Source organism: Pelophylax lessonae (assembly GCF_965119305.1).
Source record: "Pelophylax lessonae genome assembly, chromosome: 2".
Taxonomy (NCBI): domain Eukaryota; kingdom Metazoa; phylum Chordata; class Amphibia; order Anura; family Ranidae; genus Pelophylax; species Pelophylax lessonae.
The window spans coordinates 590681701-590698260 of record NC_138769.1 but is presented as its reverse complement, the minus strand read 5'-3'; the positions used below and the strand labels follow the sequence as shown (position 1 = coordinate 590698260).

At 42.1% G+C, this 16560-nt stretch overlaps 1 protein-coding gene across 1 annotated transcript in view; it reads right to left on the bottom strand.

Annotated features, from left to right (window-relative positions):
- Window positions 1–16560, bottom strand: part of VDR (vitamin D receptor) — a 365732-nt gene that overhangs the window by 185236 nt on the left and 163936 nt on the right. The window contains exon 2 of the mRNA XM_082246135.1: window positions 11301–11451. Coding sequence (XP_082102261.1) covers window positions 11301–11449 — 149 coding nt within the window. The 5' untranslated portion in view covers window positions 11450–11451. The remainder of the gene's footprint in view (window positions 1–11300; window positions 11452–16560) is intronic.

Sequence of the window (16560 nt, the reverse complement as noted above, 5' to 3'; positions counted from 1 at the left end):
ATAAAGAGCTATACTAGCTAGTAATCAGCGGCAGCACTCAGGCTTGAGTATGGAAGGACAACACTCTGCGAGGGTAGAACACAAGGATGGCTCTAACAGTCTTCTGCATTGCCAAGTCAAGTCTGGGCCTGCTCATTGCCCACACTGCATTGCTTATGTGCAGAAAAGCCTTCAAAAAGACCCTGGACTTGGCAGTACTGTCTTGCAAAGGTGTTTCACAAGATTGGCTAAGCGGAATGACAAATCCTTTGGCAGGAAAATTGATTATTTGTATGTATTTCAACTGAGTATTAGCGGTTTCCTCAGAATTCAACGTAATGGCAAAACTGAATATTGAATGACCAGGAGCCTTGCTATCTTTAATTATTAGCCGGTCTATGTTTCAGTTCACTGCTGGATAAAATATGGTCTCTTCATCAGCCACCATTCTTTAGGTTTGGTTTTTGATATGGTGGCATGCTAACTAGGTCAGAAGCCAAGTATTTTACTTGCATCAGTTCTCCCAACCACATAATGACAAAACTATTTTTGAAAACTAAAACCAAATGAACCACTTACTGAAAAATACATATATTTATTCCTTTAGTTTTGCAATCCAAGCAATGTTGACATGCAATGGCTCAGCTGAAAATGGCCTTTCAACCAGATAAAAAATGTGAGATATTGTGAAATTTCACAGTTCTATAGTTCTATAGGAGTTCTATAGTAACAGCATACACTTTCATTTTATAACATCAGAATTGTAATAGCAACACAAACGATAATTATTTTTGACAATCCTTTATAATCTTACTTAAAAAATCTTCTTTCATGTTGAGAGGGTGGCCCGCCTGCTAGCCATCTCTTTCCACAACTTCCTGGATTCCCTGCATGCTTTGTAGCTTTTCCACCGCTATTTAGTTTCAAGTTTTAGAGACTACATATCCCATGGTACCTTTCTGGCTGCAAGCAGTGATTCCTATACTGAATCCGCCTACTGCAACTCCTCCTCTCAGCTCCTCTGTAGTTCAGATGGCAGGTTCTGTGATTTCTGTGACAGGGCGGTGTCTACTCACAGGGCAAAGTGAATATGGGAGAGATATACTAGAATGGGAGCATGCAAAACCTGGTACAGCTCTGCAAACAAATAAATCAGCTTCCAGGTTTTATTGTCAAAGGTTAACTGAACAAACTGAAGCTAGAAGCTGATTGGATACCATGCACAGCTGCCCCAGATTCTGAGTGCTCCTGTTTTAGTAAACCTCTCCCTATCCAATACCTATCTAAAGCATAATTATTCTGTTACAGTGTTCCTGATACAAATAAAAAAAAAATATTGTTGGTTTACCCAGGTCTATTATGTAAAATACTCTAGTAAGTAATGATAGCCTTTCCAGACATGACAAGAATAAAAAAAAGATTATACCCCTATACTCTCTAACCCTCAACGGTACAGAACTTACCGTAAAATCCATTTCTCTGATGTTCATTGACGGACACGGCTCCTGATCTTCTTGACCATTGGGTTATACTGCTCCTTACAGGAGTAGGACACTAGGCAGAAAAATAACTTGACAACGCCTATGGGCAGTTCCAGGAGATATACTCCCCCTCTCTGCTATAGGTACTCAGTTTTGTTACAAGCAGTGTCAGAAGTAATACTACTCCATAAAGGAATGGGTGCTGTGTCCATCAATGAACATAAGAGAAATGGATTTTACGTTAAGTCAAAAATCCCAATTTCTCTTTCGTTAATTGATGGACACAGCTCCTGATCTTCTTGACCATTGGGACGTCCCAAAGCAGTGTCAAACATGAAGGGTGGGAACAGCAAGAAAAAATTCCCAAGCCTAATCCGTAGCCAGCCAGGTAACAGGATATCAACCAAAACAACTGGAGCTCACCTGAAAAACACCTAAAAAACTTTACAGCCCCAAAGAGGGAACAAGCCCCCTAAACAGGAGCCTGCAAAACCTTGCGGCCAAAAGAGGCATCCGCAGATGCCAACACATCCACTTTATAAAACTTTATGAAAGCGTGCACCGACGACCAAGTAGCCACCTTGCACACCTGCGTTACTGATGCCTGATGATAAAAGGCCCAAGAACCCCTGAAAATGTTCCAGAGTTGGTACTGGAACTGGTACTGGAACAATTACCCCTTGAAGTAACAGGTCTTGCACTGCCCCAAAGAGGGCTTGCAATCAGTCTAGGGACAGATGCATATTGGAAGGAAAGAACCTCTCTGGAGAGTAAGAACGAAACTCGATCTTGTAGCCAAGCCGTATCACTTTGTGGACCCACTTGTCTTGCACCAAGGAGGTCCACGGGTCCGGAAACCAGCAAAGACGTTCCCCCACCCTAGGCACGGGTGAGGGCACACCTTCATGCAGAAGGAGCATTGTCTGCAGGTCTGGAGAACCATGCTTTGGACTTGCCAGACCTGGTTCGTTTGGATTCTCCTAAAGAGGCCTTGAAAGGCTTTAAACCCTTGTCAAAAAAACTTCCTGTGAGCCGGGAAGGACGGCCACATCTGCGACAAGGTTCCTTACCCTTACTAGCCTGCGGAAAAAAGGAGCTCTTCCCTCCTTGTGAGACTCTTAAAATGTCATCCAGGGTAGCTCCAAACAGGCAATCTCCTTGAAAAGATCAGTTAAGGCTTTTTTAAAGGTCTGGTCTGCAGACCAACATTTGAGCCACAAAACACGCCTAAGGACCACTGCCGAAACAGACAGGCAGTCTAGAAATCAGGAGAGCCACAACCAAAGAGGCATCACAGATAAACTGCAGCCCCTGGACCAACTGGTCTGCCAGCTCCGCAAAGGCAGGGGGGAGCTGCTTACCCTCCAGGTCATGGCGTAAAAGCTTAGCCATTCGGTCAGAGTTTGTGACACCAGGGCAATGGTGAAGACCGGTCTGAGTGCCGAGCTGGCCACAGTGAACATACTGCGGGCCACAGCCTCCACCTTTCTGTCAGCTGGATCCTTAAAAGCCGGCGTATCTTCTACCAGAATCATGATTGTCTTATTCAACCTGGAAACCGGGAGGGACTCTTTAAATGGGTACTTCATTGCAAATCTCTTAGGGACCACATTTTTGGACGTTCCCTTTTGCGACAAATCTGTCAAAATAGGAAGGAATTGGAAACACCTTTGCCGCTCTAGACGGCTTGAGAGTGCCAAAGGGAACTGGTGCCAGCTCAAGCAAAGACAAAATCAGTGACGGCCAGATCAGATTCTGAATCTGAGGAGACAGATGAAGCAAGGGAAGGTGGGGGGCTCTTTTTACTATTCCGCAGCCTAAAAGCCACCTCCACCCATGGCACAAAGGACTCTCGGACCGCCGTCAGTGCATCAATGGATGTCTGGGACCCCCGAGGGCCCCGCAGGCTCTGAGAGGGGGTCAGGTAGGGAAATGTGCTCCAAGGACTCCATTAGAAATAAGAGTACCACACAAAAGTGCAAAAGAACACTGCTAAAGGGACACCCCCACTGCGCTGGTAACCCCCACCTGGTAGCCAGCCACAGAGCAACCCCCGATCCTGCAGCAGAGAGGTAGAGGACCCAACCAGACTCACCACCCCACCAGGCAGTCACCGGCAGCACCAGCTTCAAAGCACTCCACGTGCAGCATCCAAGAAGGAAAGAGGCCTAGGAATCAGCACAAGGGGATAAGGAGGGGCTCCCACAGCTAAAATGGATGCCCAGAAGGCTCCAAAGTAATAGCCACCATTCAATTCAATGCCGGACTAATGTAAAATGACTGTGGCGGCTACACAAACATGGCTGCCAGCCTATACAGAAAAAGGCTACAACAAAATGGCGGCTCCAGGAGGGATCCGTGGGCCCAGGCAAGACACAGAGCAAGAAGGAGGGACCGTTGCAGGAGCCCCCCCCCACAGCGGACCACTCGGTTACCAGCGTTGTACCCCCTTCCTGTCCCCATCACCAGTACAGCACCCTGCCCCAGGAGGTAGCCAGAACTCCATACAACCTCAATATAGGTGGAGGGGGAAGGGGGGGATAGATGATCCACAGGACCACCAGACTCAAGGGGGTGCCAAACAGGAAGTAGGGGAACCCGGGGGTCCGACCGTCCCAGAAAGATGCCCGCGTCCACCCCAAAACCCTCCAGGGGGAGAGGGGGGAATAGCTAATCACCATACCAGGAACCAGATGGGCTCCACTCCAGACAGAACCTCCTTGCCATCAAAATGGGTTTCTGTCAGCCAGGAAGAACGCTGTGATGCAGGTCGAAACCCAGTCATATGCGACCTTGCGGGCGTTCAGCTTGCAGGCCAGTCCCCATTCATTGGGGCTATGTCGCCCCGAAGTAGTGCGGAGCTGAGGTCTGCGCACGCTCGCTGGCCAGACTGGGGTGACCACTGGATCTAGATTACCCAGCCCGTCGCCCAGTCTGGAAGTTGATTGTAGATCTTGCAGGAAAAAACCATGAGAAAAAAAATCTATCTAAAAAGAAAAAATTGCCAGGACCAGAAATCCCAGCAAGGAACTAGGTCATTACTCCTGTAATGACCTAGTATAATACCTATAGCAGAGAGGGGGGGTATACCTCCTGGGACTGCCCATAGGCATACTCATGTTCATTTTCTGTCCTACTCCTGTAGGGGGCAGTATAACCCAATGGTCAAGAAAATCAGGAGCAGTGTCCGTCAGTGAACAAAACAGAAATTCTATTTAACACTCTTTTATCAGGGGATTTCTAAAATGTCTGTAAATTAAAGCCATATATACTGTAGGGAAGATGTGGATGTCAGTTGGGTTATTCTGCATTTGAAAATAGTAGTATTAATTGTATTACCATATATTAGAAATAATGTATACTGCCTGCTCTCAGTCTCATTTGACTCTCATACTTTTCTGTACATGGTAAAAGATCACCTTGGTTTCTGGTATCTTCAGGAATCCCTTATATGCTGAACATGGGGGGGGGGGGGGGGGTAGAGTTTCCCTGGAAGGTCCAAACTGGCATTCAGGACACTAAACTATTGACAAGGTCATAGTTGGATACTGCAAGGGAGCTGTCACATTAGACAAGACTGTCATGTTAGTCCAGTGGTCTCCAAACTGCAGCCCTTTGCTTGCTTTTATCTGATCCTTGGGGCATTATTTTCATCCACTGATACCAACAATGGGACAAAATTCCCCCCACTTATGGGGCACGATTCCTCCCAATGGTGCCAATGATGGGGCACAATTCCTCCCAATGGTGCCAATGATGGGGCACGATTCATCCCAATGGTGCCAATGATGGGGCACAATTCCTCCCAATGGTGCCAATAATGGGGCACCATTCCTCCCAATGGTGCCAATGATGGGGCACAATTCCTTGACGCCAATGATGGGGCACAGATCCTCCCAATGATGCCAATGACGGGGCACAATTCCTCCCAATGACACCAATGACGGGGCACAATTCCTCCCAATGACACCAACAATGGGACACTATTCCTCCCATTGACACTAAGGATTGGGTATTGTTTATTCCCTCTGACGTTGAGACATTTTTACTCCCAATGGCCACAGTCTGGGCCCCCTTAAGTCTGAAAGACAGCAAACTGGCCTCTTGTATAGAAAGTTTTGAGACCCCTGTGTTCGACTAAAAGAACTTCCACATACCAAAAGCCTGCTACAAAGTGCAAAAAACTGTCATACCAAAGGCACATATTTACAAGGGACTGTCATGTTAAACACTACTGATAAGTCAGAAGAGATTGTTAAAATGTTGTAGGAAACTATCGGACTGCTGCCATATTACAGGAGACACGTTGGGCTTAATTTACTAAAACTGAAGAGAGCAAAATCTGGTGCAGCTCTGCATGGAATTCAATCAGCTTCCAGGTTTTATTGTCAAAGCTTAAATGAACAAGCTAAAGTTAGAAGCTGATTGGCTACCATGCACAGCTGCACCAGATTTTGCACTATCCAGTTTTAGTAAATAACTCCATGTTCTTCAGTTGAATAGAAACCAAAAACAGTCTAAAGAACTTTAGAGCAGAACATTGTTGATTATAGGGAGAACCAAAAGGCTTCTGAAAAACAACTTGAACAAAGCACATCATAGTACACCATAAATACTTAGAGCACTTCTGTATCAAGTTATAAGCAATTATCAATTCATTATTTTTAATAGCGATTTGACCTTGACACTATATACCTGCAACCCTCATAAAAAAATGTGTTTTCACCAAACCATCCTTTATTGTGTGTACATAAACCGCGCACACAGACATTTGCAATAAACAAATTCAAGCCGAGACTAGGGTTTCTATAAATAACAGATGTCCCTTAGAAACAACCTTTTGGATGAAACGTGTATCCACCCAGAATTTCCAGGTAAACAGTACTTACTATGCAGGTTGCACGGAAGCAGAAAGGAGGGTGCAGCCCAAGTGTGTCTTTTCCATGGCTATTAGTTTAATGTGGAAATGCATTATAACTAAAAGTCAGTTAACAATTAAGCACTATAATCATTAGGTTGTGGCTTTACCTGATAGACTTCCAGCGATTTATAGCTACTGTTTAGGTGCCAGGTTTCCATAATTGGCATGGAAACAAGACAGTTCTGTATAAATAGGCACGTGATAGCAATACCCTGCTAAACACACAACCAATACTCCAAACACATGTGAGGTATAGCCACTGGCTTGGACGCCACATGGGTCTCTTAGCTTGTTCTAATGTGGTTCTCAGTACCTCCTTGTCTGCAAGATACACTTTCTCTTGCTGTATTAAAAAAAAATAAGTGTAGTAATCCACCACAATTAATCAGAATTCATGTTTTCTTCATCAAATTATAAAAGGTAAATTCTGGTTGGAAGCTATGGGTTAGTGAATTTGCACTGCTTTATTCAATGAACCCATTAAAGGAGAACTATGGTCATGGCACACATGTTTATTTTATAACATCAGCATTGTAATAACAAAGAAAACAATAATAATTTTTTGCAATGCAATATAACATTTCTTGAAAAATCTCCTTCCTTATTGTGAGTGCTGCCTGTCTGTCCATCACTTTCTGGATTCCCTGCATGCTTTGCAGTTTCTCCTCTGCTGTTTATTTTCAATTTCTAAGGACTACATATCCCATGGTACCTTGCTGCCTGCCCTGTGCCTCCCGAAACCCCTCCTTTCTAAACCTCTGTAGTTCAGAAGGCAGGCTCTGTCAAATGTGTGACACAGCAGTGCCTACTCACAGGGTATAGTGAATATGTGGCACAGAATTCAAGGGAGTAAATGTGTTGGGATCTTCACAAAGTACGTTTATGAACTTCACGATCATTCAGATTAATAGGCGTAGGCTAGAAAAAATTGAAATACACTGTAGAACTAAATATATGATCTTACATTTGACCATAGATGTAATTTAATGTACTCCTTTTGTTTTAGGTGTACATCTGCTCTAGAAACTAGATCTCCTTACTAGCGTTATCATTTATAAGAAAGCAAATGGTCCAAAAAAAAAAAAAACCCAAAAACATTTTATAGTCTTACAAAACTTGCATGAAAGAAACGTGACCACATTTTTTTTGCAATGTGCTGCTCTCTTACTTTCCAACTAGCTCCCTAGCCCATTTACATCTAAGTGAATACACAAAAATATATGTAGAAAAGTGTCCTGTAGAGACAATCACATGTATAAAATTATGGAAATGTCCTCCATATTGAAAGCCCTCTAGAGATACTGATTACTCACCTTTTCAAAGTGGTTTCTAATAAAACCTTTCCTAAGAGAAAAACGGGGGCTGCCACAGCTGCTCTCCTTCTAAAAAGAATAGTTGCCTAGCGGTTATGCTTACCTGGCTTCAATGGTTTACAAGTTTCCTTAAACAATTAAGCATAATCTCAGGATAAACGTCGGAATCTTTATCTGTATATTTGCGATGGATCAATGATTTAAAAGTATTCAAGTCAAAAAAGCCAGGAAACTAGCAATTGTAGAATAATCTAATCTTTTAGAAAATGTTAGGCTGAAGGTGGCTACTTCCTAAATTTGAATTTCAGGACCAACATAAGTATGCATATTCCATAACTAGCTGATCCCTGCAGAGAATCACTTTTGTGTGGCTACTACAGCGATCTTTGCTGTCTTCTGGGTCCTGTGCCGCTTGCTCAGTATGGTTGCCATTCAAAGAATTGTCTTGCATTTTTCTCAATGAATGCACAGTTTTCTCTGATTGGACAGGGTGAAGAGGTGGGGCAGTGATCTCACAATCTCCAATCCATCCAATCGTAGAACACCTTTTATTAGCTGAGAAAAATACAAGACTTTCTCTAAATGGCACCCATGCTAAACGGGGTCAGCCAGGTATGGAATATGCATGCCTTCCTTGGTCCAAGGTGGACCAATGTAACTATGCAAAAAAAAAAAAAAACCCACACACACATACATGGAACTCAGCTTTAAAGGACCACTGAATTTTTTTACACTTCACTCTCCTAATCCACACAAACCCTCTTGAACTAAACTACAGTTACATCTATACCCCAGTTTGCTCCTTACCAAGTCCTGTACAATGTTTACCCCCTCCTTGGCAGGGTTACTCTTCGGCACTGACCATGCCTGCACACTGAGACCTTACAGACTCATTTAAAGCCTTCCTCTTCAGTCATTTTAAGAAGCACCTTGTATTAGGAAAACCTTTCTGTGAAAGTCAAGCTTAGCTCCACCCTTGCTACCTGCTGAGTCTCACTGGAGAGGAACCTTTGGTTTTCTGCTTTTTTCTGATTATATCAACAATTGTCCTTTTCGACATGCTACGATATAACAGAAAACTTGAGAGCAGTCATTAAGACCTAATTTGTCTTTGACTGAGCTGTCTACGTGGTGCAAGTCATCCAATCAATACCCTCTCAGATAATCAATGAATTCTATTGCCTGAGAAATAATCTGTCATTTGTACTTGAAGGCCAAATAAACCAGGATCATGACCACTCTGCAGCATAAGACTAAATTTAGGCAGCAAAAAAGTCTAAATTTTGATTACAGAACAGAAACATTAGCTATAAGCCTATACCTAATCTTATGGTTTACATAAAAAATAAAAACAAGAGTGTGGGACTTTAAATGAGGTTAACTGGACAAGGAAATTTATTAAAAAATACAAAAACATAAGAAAATATTTTTGCAAAGACACACACGGAGATATAACAACCAATCAAGGTACAATATTGATACAGGTAAGTACAAATAAATTATACAATACATTTCTCGGATCATAACAAATCTCTCTGGAGTATATAGGTACAATGAAATCTCATAATCTCTGTGTGGACATAATGTAAGTATATCATGATACTTTGGACTAATTGAGTAATTGTAGGCTCGACGCGTTTCATGGACCTCCGTCCATTCATCAGGAGCTCAAAGATTTGTCTATGAAATGAAAATATGGAATAAATTAGTGTGTTGGTTAAAACCTGAATTAATTTGGAAGGTATAAAGAAAAAGACACTACCTTGTGCAGTGTCAGAATTCATGAGCTGTCCAGTCCAGGGATGAGGGATCAACTGAGACATGTATTGTATAATTTATTTGTACTTACCTGTATCAATATTGTACCTTGATTGGTTGTTATATCTCCGTGTGTGTCTTTGCAAAAATATTTTCTTATATGTTTTTGTATTTTTTAATAAATTTCCTTGTCCAGTTAACCTCATTTAAAGTCCCACACTCTTGTTTTTATTTTTTATGTATATGATTACAGGGATGGAGGACACTGGACATGATATGTGGCAAAGCATAGACGATTTATTCCTTTTGCATAATCTTATGGTTTGTCATTCAAGCAACTTCTTATGGACCAGTTCATACTATGTGCAGTTGTGTTTTTCCTCATGGATTAACGCAAGTAACTACAATGACACACAGAAGACAACAGTTTTCTGTGTCTTGTTCACACCCGATTACATTGTTTTACTGCGTTCCAGAGCTGTGCAGACTGTGTTCCCGTGCAATTCAGATATGAACCAGCCCAAACAAAAGCCAAGCCAGGGAATTTATAAAGAGTGTTATAGAAATCGGTTTCCCAGCTCTTTAACAAATAGTGCAACTTGCAAAAGATGAATGTACATGAATCTGTTGCACACAGAATTTGGGCTGCATGCGCAATACTTCCATGTGTGACACAGTTTACTCCAACATTGAAGAGGTCTTAATTACCTCAACTTTTCTTATAACCCCAATGGCGAGATTTCTTTATGAATTTGTTTCACCAAAAGCAATAGATAGTAAAAGTGTTGCAAATAAAAACTACATGAATTTGTTGCACGTGGCATAACCAACAATGAAAAGATCACCTGGGTTTCATTATTTTGGTGCAAGGCTTAAATCCACTCCGCTAGTAATGTGTTACAAATGCCTGACTGAAATTGTGTAGCCAGAACTCCCAATCTACATACTTTTTTCAGGTGAGTAACCAAGGCTAATGAAGCCAGCATCAACAATGGCAGCCTTCAAAGTTTTTCAGAACAGGTTTCTTCAACATGGCAAAGTCACTTTAATACCAAATTTCTGCACTGTAAGCTACAATTAAGCACATATTAAAGTGGAGATTTAGGTAAAAACTAACTCCAATCCTACTCTCTGCCATATTCTGACTGATCATAGATAGCACTGCTGCAATTTAAACTGCAGATTAGAGTACATGTAAAACCAATCACTACGTTTTCAAACAACCGTTAACATGTTGGATGTCATTTTGAAAATCACTAGCAAAAGTGTGCCTCTTCACTGAATGAGTGAATCCAGAAGTGATGAGATTTTATTATACATTTAACACACAATAAATGGATTGTGATGACATGAGCAGCAAATTCTAATGCGGTCTTCAACAAAAGTTCATTTATTCTGACATTTATAAGTCATTGTGAAAGTGCTACTGCTTTAGGCTTTTAGAACAGCAATTGTTTTAAAAATCTATAGCAAATGTACAATTGACTATAAAGCATCAACCTGTCCTTGTACCTGAACCTTGTAATAGAAATATAGGTGTTATCCTTTATTTGCTAGCCAATATGGGTGTTATGCAAGCTTTCTATTATAAAAAAACACCAAAATAAATTAGATTTAAGTGCAACTAAATCTAGAAGCAACCATGCCAGCTAATTATTTTTGCCCATTTCCAATCATCTAAACCCCCCCCACATTTATGTAAGATGATGCCTTAATACACAACTAATAGATGCTTTTAATAAGGAAATAAATCTTTAAAGAAAGGCTATTTTAATTCCTTGCATTATAACTACAAATGGTTTGAGCCATTATAGTCATTCTAAGAAAAGTCAGAAATCCAAAGCCTACCTGAAGAAGCCTTTGCAGCCTTCGCATGTCATTGCATTAAAGTGGAATCCGGTTGCTTTGTCTCCACAGACACCACATATACGGGGTACATTCTTGTCAAACTCCATGTCAGTATCAGGGATAGATGTGCCAGCTGCCATGTAATCCATTACTGAAACAGACAGATGCAATACATTACTTAAAGTGATTGTAAACAATCACCTTGTAAAACGACCATTCAGTTTAAAATAGAAATGAAAAACAAAACATTTTTGTATAGATATAAAAAAACAAAAGCATTATGAATACCCCCCCTCCCCCTTTTTTTTTTGTAATGATCACATTCTCTCTGTTCTCAGCTGCATAAGAGCTGGGAGTAGGAGAAGCAGCAGAACATTGAGCTTCCCAGTGAATGGCTGTGCAGCAGGGGTGTATCAGGACAAGTCTGATCATTGGAAGAGAGTACACCGAGTTCCCAGCATAGCTAGAGAAATGACCATGGTGTGCTCTCCTGCTTAGTGTGATCAGTTTTTAATAGGACAGCAAGGGGACTAGCAAGAACACATAAAGGAAGCAATACAAAGGGAAAATGATACTTTCTCATACACATGGTACAACAGGCACATATCAGGAATATAAAGTTTTGGGGTAACAAACGCTTTAAAAGAAAAAAAACAGAGAATGTATTTCAAAAAGGCAAATTTTTTCTAAGATTAAAGCCTACCTCCACATTTACCTTCACTTTAAATAGATAACAGATAAACATGACTAATTTCCTGCTAGGGGGATATCTAACATAATCTAAATCTTTCCACACCATCCCTAAAGCAGTATTAAAGTGGTAGTAAAGTCATTTTTGTAATTTGTACCTACAGGTAAGCCTATAATGCGGCTTACCTGTAGGTACAGTGAACATCTCCTATACATACACTGGATGCAGCCGGTGGCAACACTGGCACATGCACTCTGAATGTCTAGCACACCGTGCCAGACCTTCAGGACTCTGTGCTGGAGCCCAGGGCTCCCGCGCTCACCGCTGGAGGGCTTCTTTATAAGGCAGTGTTTCTCAACCAGGGTTCCTCCAGAGGTTGCTAGGGGTTCCTTGAGCAATGGGCAGTTTCTGCCTCTCAGATAAGTTCCCACTGATCCATTGATCTTTTTAGCTATCTGGAAGAATATAATTCTTCCCAGTGTCCACAAGTGTAAGGAGCATTCATGCCACTGACCATACACTAACGTATTATGAGTTGTAAATATAGTCATTTTTAGCAGGGGTTCCCTGAGACCTGAAAATTATTTCAAGGGTTCCTCTGTGTTTAAAAAAAAAAAAAGATAGAGAAAGGCTGTTCTAAGGTATTTCATAATGTGTCAATACATTACATGCATCTATTGAATTTTAATAACTACAGTTATGGATTCCTTTTGTTGGATGGATTTAAAAAAATCGTACAGATTTCATTTTTGAGACATTGTGGTACCCGATTTGTTTTCTCTTTGGACATTAATAGTACATTAAACCACTGCTTGCAGAAAAAAAAACAAAAAAAAAATAAAATAATAAATTGCAGCTTACCAAACCTTAGATGTCTTATTTTTTTTTTTTAATTAAGCTTTTTTTTCTATATTTAATTTTTCCTGATGATCAGTAACTTTTCCTGTCTTATGGGGGTTTATTTACTAAAGCTAGAGAGGAAAAAATGAGTCACAATGCTGCAGAGAAACCAATAAGCTTCCAGATTGTATTGCTAAAGCTTAAATAAACAAGCTGAGGTTAGAAGCCGATTGGTTTCTCTGCAGAATTGTGACTAATTTTGCCCTCTCTAGCTTTAGTAAATAAACCCCATAGTGGGTGCATTCTGGATGAAGTCGTAAAGCAGGCATCTTTGAACGCCAGCATTGTCAGTCTGGGGAGTGGGTAGTGTTAGGCCCCTTTTACACGGGCTCCAGTTTCTCCACTTGCTCAGTGGGGGATCGCTCCCATGATCCCTGCTGAGCAGGTGGATGACATGTCCGTCTTCACTGCACTGTGCAGAGCGGAGACTGACACAGTCCCGCTCACCTCTATGGGGAAATCGGGTGGAATCGAACCACCAGTCCATTTTCATCCAATTTGCCTGCCGGATGGAAAATAGGACCACCATCTGTCTGGATTTTGCGTGCAGGATCGGATAGCAGCGGATGTCAGTGGACATGTCAACGCTGATATCTGCTGCTTCATAGGGGAGAGTGCAGTGTCTGATCAGGTCTGCCTGAAAAACTGACAGTAGCCTGATTGGACAGCTCGTTTAAAAGGGGCCTTTAGATGGACCGGATAATCGAATCGAAGCTGAACTCATGCACACTGAAGCTCAAAAAAAAAAAAAAAGCCGCTTTTAAAAAGGCATTTGAGCTTTTATTTCTCTGCCTAAAAAGCTTGTGCACTTTTGCATGTTTTTATTGAGCTTCTTTGTACTTCGAGCATAAGCATTTTGTTTTCACAAACCCTCCCCTTCAGCTCTTTTTTCAGTTTTTTTTTGTGCATCTTCGGAGTGTCTTAGTGCTTTTTCACGCTTTTTTGGGCACTTAGGGTCCTTTCACATGGGCGCTCCGTATGTTCGCAAATCATCCTATTTTTTGGCGGATGATTTACGGACATAATGTAAGTCTAAGGCATTGCGGATGTCAGCGGAATACCATCCACTGACATCCGATTTTCTTCCTTTCAGTTCTGTTCCGTTTTTTGGAACAGAACAGATCCCTATTTTTTACTCCATTCAAAAAACGGAAAGGAAGCAAAATCGGATGTCAGCGGTGTCATCCGCTGACATCCGCAATGCCCATAGACTTACATTATGTCCGTATATCATCCGCAAATGGATGGGATGATATGCGGACATACGGAGAGGATGACACAAGTGTCATTCGCTCCGTGAAAAAAAAAAAAAAAAAGTCCCGCAGTGGACCAAAAAACCGGAGCGGCCGTGTGAAAGAGGCCTTAGGCATCTTTTCTGCTTGAAAGCTCCTCTCAAAAATGTGAGTTTGGTGGGTTTTCTTCTGTCAGTAAGCTCCTAAAAAAAGCCATACTGAGCATGGACACATTGGCTAACATGGAGGGGAGTTTCTACGCAGAAAAAAACGAGAGCCTAAAAAAGTTCAAAAGCCTGTAGGAGCAGCTTTTTTGAGCTTTTCAAGATGCAGTGTGCATGAGCCCTATAAGTGGTTACAGCAAACAGTCGTTTCCTCTTGGGATAAAGGTTTTACATAAACGATTAAAAAGCCAACCATTGTAAGCACTCCTGTCTGTGTAGTTTGTCTCATCCCTCTAGCTGCTACTTTGTTATTTTTCAACTTACTTTAAACAGACCAAGTTGTCCAGACAGACTTACTGACCAGATCAATGGGTGAAAATGCAGAAAAAAGCCTAAAAAAGAAAACAAATGCAGCCACCACATCTAAGAATTGGTGAGTTGCAACTTAATTTTTTGTTTTTCGGTATAATATCACTTTATTGTCCCTGCCCACCTTTTTGGATTTCAGTTCTTTTTAATATCGAGGCTCAACATGACATGTGAAAATTTGCTGGGATGGTTTGCAAGCAAATGCAATCTGTTTGAGAACATCTGCTCCTCCTTGCCAGGGAGCCGATCCACTGCTTTCATAAGGGCTGAGGGATCTGAAGAGGAGTACAGAGCTAGGGTGCCATGATGTTTTCAGGAAGCTATTTACTGAGCCCTGCCAGCCTCTCCCAACAATGACCTGCCTGCATTGTATTGCATAGAAAAAGCACAGAGATGCACTATGTTGATGATGTGGGGAAAGGAGGAACAGGGGAAGGCAAAATTTAGTTACCGATTAAACTTCAAGTGGAAGAATAGTCTAAACATATACAGTATCTCACAAAAGTGAGTACATCCCTCGCATTTTTGTAAATATTTTATTATATCTTTTCATGTGACAACGCTGAAGAAATGACAAGAGGGTTAAGGCAGTGCTGGAAAACTATGGGCTCAATTTGGACATTTTCACTTAGGGGTGTACTCACTTTTGTTGCCAGCAGTTTAGACATTAATGGCTGTGTGTTGAGTTATTTTGAGGGGACCGCAAATTTACACTGTTATACAAGCTGTACACTCACTACTTTACATTGTAGCAAAGTGTCATTTCTTCAGTGTTGTCATATGAAAAGATATAATAAAATATTTACAAAAATGTGAGGGGTGTACTCACTTTTGTGAGGATACTGTATGTCCACAAAGTTTTTTTGGCCGTAATTCTCTTACGGGTCACAGGAGTGCACTTTTTGTTTCCTGTGACCCTGAGTCCACAAATAGTGGGCTATTGTCCGCTATCAGATAAACAGGTAGAGCCGTTTAAGGCTCTGGAAAGGTTCCCACAATATTGCTGGGATTACACCAGCTGCTTGATTGGCAGCTGGCTCTACCTCTCAGCATGCAGCTAAGAGCCAGAGTGAGCTGCGCTACCCCTTCCCCTACTTGGCACTCCAGTGAGTGCAAAGGGGGACAGAGCAGAGAGGGGTGACTGACTGCTACTGCTCCGAACAGACTGAGAAATGAGCAGTCATGTGATCACTCAGTTCTCAGTCTTAGAGCTTATGTGGAACAGCTGCAGGAAGTGCTGTATCCTGGCCTAGGCCAACAAGGCCCAGGCCTAGGGCGGCACTTTGCAGAGGGGCAGCAAAAAAAAAGCTGCTCCCCGCATTAAAAAAACAGCCTCCTCCGTGCTCACACACGAAAAGGGTCCCCACCGGCTTGCGCTACACTTTTATTATAGTGCCAGTTTTATGGGGCAAATTGGGGCAGAGGGCAGGGTCCAGGAGGCAAATCAGTCTGGCACTCCCATAAAGCGGTCACACTGCTACCTGCCGGTATGAAAATACCAGCAGGTGAGGACATGTGGACAGACCGCAGGCTGCCGATCACACTTAATACAACTGGTCCAACGGCCGCCAATGCTAATAAGTGTGGCACTGCAGCCTAATGCTCCGCCTACCCTCCTCTGCTCCCAAGTATGGCAGGCATCATGTCAATAATATAATTTCATTTCTTTAAACATCCTTGTCCTTGAGAGAGCATATTGATTTGCATCATAAACAATTAGGACTTTTAATTGTATATTGTATATGATGGCAATAATATTTTGGACCTGCTCACTTCATATGTGCTATCGCAATATGTCACTGGCAGGGGCGGACTGACCATTAGGGCACTCGGGCACTGCCCGAGGGCCCGGGGCTAGTAGGGGGCCCCATGAAAGGCTCCTGGCACCTACCTTCCAAAGCATC